This window comes from Vigna angularis, chromosome 8 (assembly GCF_016808095.1).
Source record: "Vigna angularis cultivar LongXiaoDou No.4 chromosome 8, ASM1680809v1, whole genome shotgun sequence".
In the NCBI taxonomy this organism is placed as follows: domain Eukaryota; kingdom Viridiplantae; phylum Streptophyta; class Magnoliopsida; order Fabales; family Fabaceae; genus Vigna; species Vigna angularis.
Window position 1 is genome coordinate 29,842,976 of NC_068977.1, and position 5,740 is coordinate 29,848,715.

The following is a 5,740-nucleotide window of genomic DNA, read 5'->3' on the forward strand; positions in this document are numbered from 1 at the left end:
AACTCATTTTTTTTATAGCAATACAATTAAAATATTCATCTATTTTATCAAACATTATTATAAATATACTAGTTGAAGTTTATAATATCATCTCACATAATTTAGTAAACAAGTAAAATAAACATCAAAATTATTTAAATATTATTAAATAATAGTTTAATTTTTAAAAGAATGAAATTATCGATCTATATAATTAAAAATAATAAATAATTATAATTAAAAAACTAATGAAAAAGTATTAAAAAAATTATTATTGTTAATAGATTAAAAGTCAACATACCATGACACTTTAAAAAAATTGATTTTTTTTAATCTAATTCAACTCAAACCTATGGTAGGTTAGTGTAAGTAAGTATTATTGAATTGCTTTAACTCCTGCCGCTTGATTGATTTTCTGAATATGTTTTGAAAAAGAAAACTGATTAGCTACTAGTGAAATTGGTGAAATTTAAAATATTTATGTTGACTTTATGCTCAAAATTTAATAATTTATGAGTTGTGCTTTTTAATCGGTTTAATTGTATCATCATTGGGTCAGTAACATAACGGAACTAAAATTTGAGTTGAATCGAAATTGAGATTTTGAGTAGTATTCAAATTATTTGTGTGCAGCATTCATGATTCTTAAGAACCAAGAATGAAGATTTAATCTCTCAATGACTGATGAACGAATTTGAAGGTTTACTCATTCACAAAGCAAAGGTTTCACCTCATAACTGAATCTGTAGATGCTGCAGTTACCATTCACATTTTCACAAGTTCTTCTTGGAGCCACTTTATTCATAACCCAAGTGATCATTACATTGGTATTTAGCATGAGCATGAGCATGAGCATGAAAGTATATGATTTGTTCAAAATAAGACAATTTCTAAAGATTGAACATGACCTTGATGGCAGTACCACCACGAGCACTTGTTTCAAAAGCTTCTTCCACTTCCTTTTGAGAGAACCCAAACCTGTGAGTTATAAGGGGTTTTACATCGATTTTCCCACTCCTTAGAAACTCAAGACAAAGAGGCCATGTGTTCATATAGCGAAAAACTCCAATCACATCAACTTCCCTGAATTATGTATCATAAACCATCACTACCAAATGTTACACATCATAACTTTTTTAAATAATCAAATTGTTGTATCTGATATACGTAGTCTATGCATGTATCAAATACTCTAAAACATAACATAAGCTTTTGTTATTTAATATTTTAATAAAGGATAAATATCTTTCAAGTCTTTAAATCTTAATGTAAAATTGGAATTTGTCCGGATTCCAAACTTGGATACAATTTGGCCTTCCAGCTTAACAATAAATGAATAATCATTTTAACTCAATTGCATTAACTTTCTTTTGACGTATCAAGTGGTATTTCAGGTTGAGATTTGAGTTGTTTACATCGTTTAACACGTTTGAGCTCAAATGTTAATATAAAATACCGTTTAACACCTAAAAAAATTAAGGTTAAAATAATTATATTCTTTCACTTTTTAAAGTTTAGAAGTTAAAATGTATCAAAGTTTCAAATTGAGTTAAAATCACATTTAACCTTTTTAATAAAATCAACAGATACCTTGCTGCTGCAGGGGTGAGTGGGACAGTCATTTCAGAATGTCCCATTCCCACTAGGCAAACTTTGCCACCAGGCTGAGTAGCACCCAATGCTGTAGACATGGTTTTGTCAAAACCAGCACAATCAAAGGTAACATTTATAGAAGCTCCCATAACCTTTTGTATCAGCTCAACTTCTTCAGCCACATCCTGCAAAGCAGTGCATTTAAAATATGGTTTCTTTGCTATTCATGGATGCACACAGAAATGCATAGTAAATATATAAATGTGTCACACAGACACATTTAAATGGATTTCTTTCAGAACCATATTGCGGAAACCATGCACTAAAACCTGACAACTGAAGATAGAGAGTAACAAGTGGTGATCCAACAACAGTTCTTTCAGGGAGAAGAGCATATTAAGTGTCAACAGAATATATAGGAAATGATGAATGGAGACATAACGATTCTAAATACCTGAATGTTTGTTGAGACTTTAACAATGTCATCTGCACCAAGAGATTTTGCAACAGATAAACGATAGTCATCAACATCAACAATGACAGTCTTGGGTGCTCCGAAAGCACGAGCTGCAAGCAGTGTAACAAGTCCTATGGGTCCAGCTCCCATGATCAACACATTGGTTTCTGGTCCAATATTAGCTCTCCTACAAGCATGAATACCAACACTTAAGGGTTCACACATGGCCCCCTCCTCTAGACTCACGTTGTCTGGAAGCTTAAAACATAGGTCTGCAGGATGCACTATCTACAAAAGAGAAAAAGGAAAGTCATACAAGGGTTTCCATTGGAGTTCACAAATGGCTATAATTATTATTTGTAATTTACTAGTCATGGTCACATCATATGTACATGATAGACTACTTGATAACCATTATTTCATACTTAGGAATATTCAGCAGAAGAGTTCAATTCCAATTACATGCCTGGAATCAGAGTAAGGGCAGTTTTAAATAGAACACTTTCCAATGCAAAAATCATAATTCACATTGAAGAAAATCATATTCAACATTAAATATCAAACTTGACAGCATATTATCCTTGCAACTTGAGTACATTCTTGCAAGTTTTATTCGTAACATTTTAAGCAATATGTATGGTTCAAAGCTTTGTGTTCAATAAATATTCTGTAAAGCAATCATTTACGTTGTTATAATGTTTCTGTGAACAAGTGATGAAGATTATCATATGGAAACCTGATGATACTAATACATACAGCATGTTAATTAAGATACTAAGATGGTATCCATGATTTTAATTCTCGATTGAATATAACTATATTTACTAATTATAATTTTCGAAACCTATTAATCAATTGATATTTTCTAACAGACAGTAGATTCCATCCCAGAATAACCAGATGTCCATCTAGACAAACAATTCCTTGGTTTATAAAGGCCTCAGCTTGATTTCAAAAGGCATACCCTTCATAGCACAGTTGTGGAATCAAGTATCCAAGTGCACAAAGTTTGCCACAATTTGGTGTTAAAACTCAAAATAAAATAAATTTTCATTTTCAGTTCCTTATTATAGATATTTGATAAATCAAAGGTGGGGGAGAAAATTGACAAAGAAACTTCCAACTTGTAATTGAGAGTCATTGACATGAAAACAGTTGGTCACCAGCTTCATTTCAACATTTTACTTGTTTCTTCAGAAATTCCATGAATTTATTTATGCTTAATCTGGAATAAAATCACAACATTTGAGGATATTCTACGCGAATCTCTCATGATGAGGCATACAAAGAACAGTCTCTTGGATATAATATACAGGTGTCATTCTATGTGTCCTTTTAGATGGTCTGAATTTACACATTTGTAAAATGAAAAAGCATTTGTGAAACTATAATGATGATTTGTGCAGACATTTATAGAAACAGATTAGAACAGATCACATTACCTATTCATCGCATGGTTTTAAAATTTTTCGTCTACAATATTAGGCAGTTAGTGTCTTGATAGGATTTTAAAGCAGTTTTGTTAACTGATTCTATACTTAATGGCATGAAATTTGACTTGAACATGTCATTGTTTCTTCCAAATTCTTATTATTTCAAAAGCCATGTATATTTCAAGTTGCACATGACTGAAAGAATAATACTTTTGAGCATCTGTGAATTGTTTCAAACCTGATTAGCCAGGGAACCATGAACTGGTGGAGTAGCAAAAAACTTCATTTCATCACACAAATTATATCGACCCTGTTTGCAGTGGCCGCATCGCCAGCAACTGATCCCAGGTTCAAGCGCCACACGGTCACCAGGCACCAAATTGTTTACCTCACTACCAACTTCTTCTATGATCCCAGCACACTCATGACCAATTACCATTGGTTCCTTAACTATGAAGTGTGCACACCTCAGTGTCTGAAATGTAAACGAAACAACAAATTTGAAAATTTTCACTGGAGAGAACATAGATAAATGCAGGAAATAACCCCTGCAAAGAAAAATTTCAACCTAAGCAAAAACTTATATCCAAAAAATGCAAAAAATAAATAAATAAAATTAATCTAATCAATCATAGATTGCTTAGACATAGATAATCAAACTCCTCCAACACAACTTCATCCCTTCTAATCTCACTATTGAAAGTAGATGCAACAGGACTATATGTACCTTGAGGTAGTGAACATCACTCCCACAGATCCCAACAGCTTTCATTCTAACTCTGACATCATGGGGTCCTTCCAAAACACAAATGATTTGAAAATAATTGAAAATGGCATTGAAACATCATCCATAAAAGGATTTGAAGACAGAAAAAACCAGATTGAAATGATTGAGTTAATTGTGGGAAAATGAATACCTAGAATAGGAAGCTCGAAAGGTTGAATCTTGAGATTGTTTATACCCAGAAGCCAAGCAGCCATATTCTGCTCTTTGTCTTCTCCATTATCATCAATTGACATTCCTCCCTTACCCATTTCCCTTCTCTTTCTAATCTTTAGCAACTTTCTATGATAGAAAGATTTCTACTTTCAGTTATGACAAAGTGATCCCTGCAGTGAACAATGATTTATTCTTTCTTTCCTATGTTGACTAGTACATTTGTTAAGATTCTCTTTTTGTTTTATATACTTAAAATTTACAATTAATAAATATTTTACTTTATGAAATATAATATATTAAATTTTATAATAACACGTTTACTGTGCAAATTATATTTAAATGTGTAACCATATGTTTTGTTAAAATAAACATTCATTTTTGTTTAACCATAATTTATAGTAAGTATGTTTATTTTAATAATTACATTGTACTTTATATTATGATAAGTAAATAATTTTTAATAAATAGATCTAAATTTAAGTTTACAATAAATAATTATGATATAGTTTCCATTACTGTAAATTTATTTTAAAAAATTACTAAAATTTAATTTACAAATAAAGATAAAGATATTTTTTTTATGTGTGTAGAAAAGGTATAATAATAATAATAATGTCTAAACTAGTGAATAATTACAATCTTCAAATCTTTAAGTGTATTTTAATTCTAATTTGTATAAGAGTTTATTTAAATGATGATCTAATTTTATTTTTTGTTATTGACAATTTCTCTTAAAGATATAATGAAATTTTATTTAGAGATATAAATTAAAGAACAAAGTTAAAAGAAATAGAATATTAAGAATGTCAAATACCATTATTTAGATATAAGTGTACTTTAAGATGATAGAGCAAAAACATTTTTGATAGTTATGAGGATTGATTGTAAAATTGAAAAGAAGTAACAAATATTGAAAATACTTATATGAGAGAGTGGGAATAGTAATAAATCATAACTTTATTCTCCAAGTTATATACATTATAAGAGAAATGTAGATACTTCATGTACCTTATATAACATACTTTCTACCATTTATTTTATACATACGTCTTATTACTGATTAAAAATTATTAAAATTTAAAAAATAGCGAATTTCATGTATTATTTATTTAATTTCACTTATGACTTATAATTTCAATATACTTTAACTAATAGAAAATATTATATTAACAAAAGACAGAAAGAAGTTTGTTATTTATCATGAAAAAAAAAATGAAAGGTGGATTTTGTGTTTAATATTGGGCTGTTCTTATCCATAAGCTTGGGTTGTGCATATCGTCCCAGTCACTTTCCCTAGATAGCAATTTCATGCTAATGGGCTTAAATTTTTCAAGCTGT

The 5,740-nt window shown here is 29.8% G+C and overlaps 1 protein-coding gene across 2 annotated transcripts; it reads right to left on the bottom strand.

Annotated features, from left to right (window-relative positions):
• Positions 1-661: 661 nt before the first annotated feature.
• LOC108344681 (sorbitol dehydrogenase) lies at positions 662-4,619 on the bottom strand. 2 transcript variants are annotated; one of them, XM_017583130.2, is made up of 6 exons: positions 4,380-4,619; positions 4,190-4,257; positions 3,701-3,937; positions 2,027-2,317; positions 1,570-1,757; positions 662-1,062 (listed from the first exon to the last, which is right to left on the bottom strand). In XM_017583130.2, exons 1-6 carry the CDS (start codon positions 4,495-4,497, stop codon positions 870-872), a joined length of 1,095 nt encoding a protein of 364 aa, XP_017438619.1. In that variant the 5' UTR covers positions 4,498-4,619; the 3' UTR covers positions 662-869. The 2 variants fall into 2 exon arrangements, with proteins under 2 accessions (XP_017438619.1, XP_052723314.1); XM_052867354.1 differs by having other exon boundaries at positions 3,701-4,010; positions 4,380-4,520.
• Between the last annotated feature and the right edge of the window lie 1,121 nt (positions 4,620-5,740).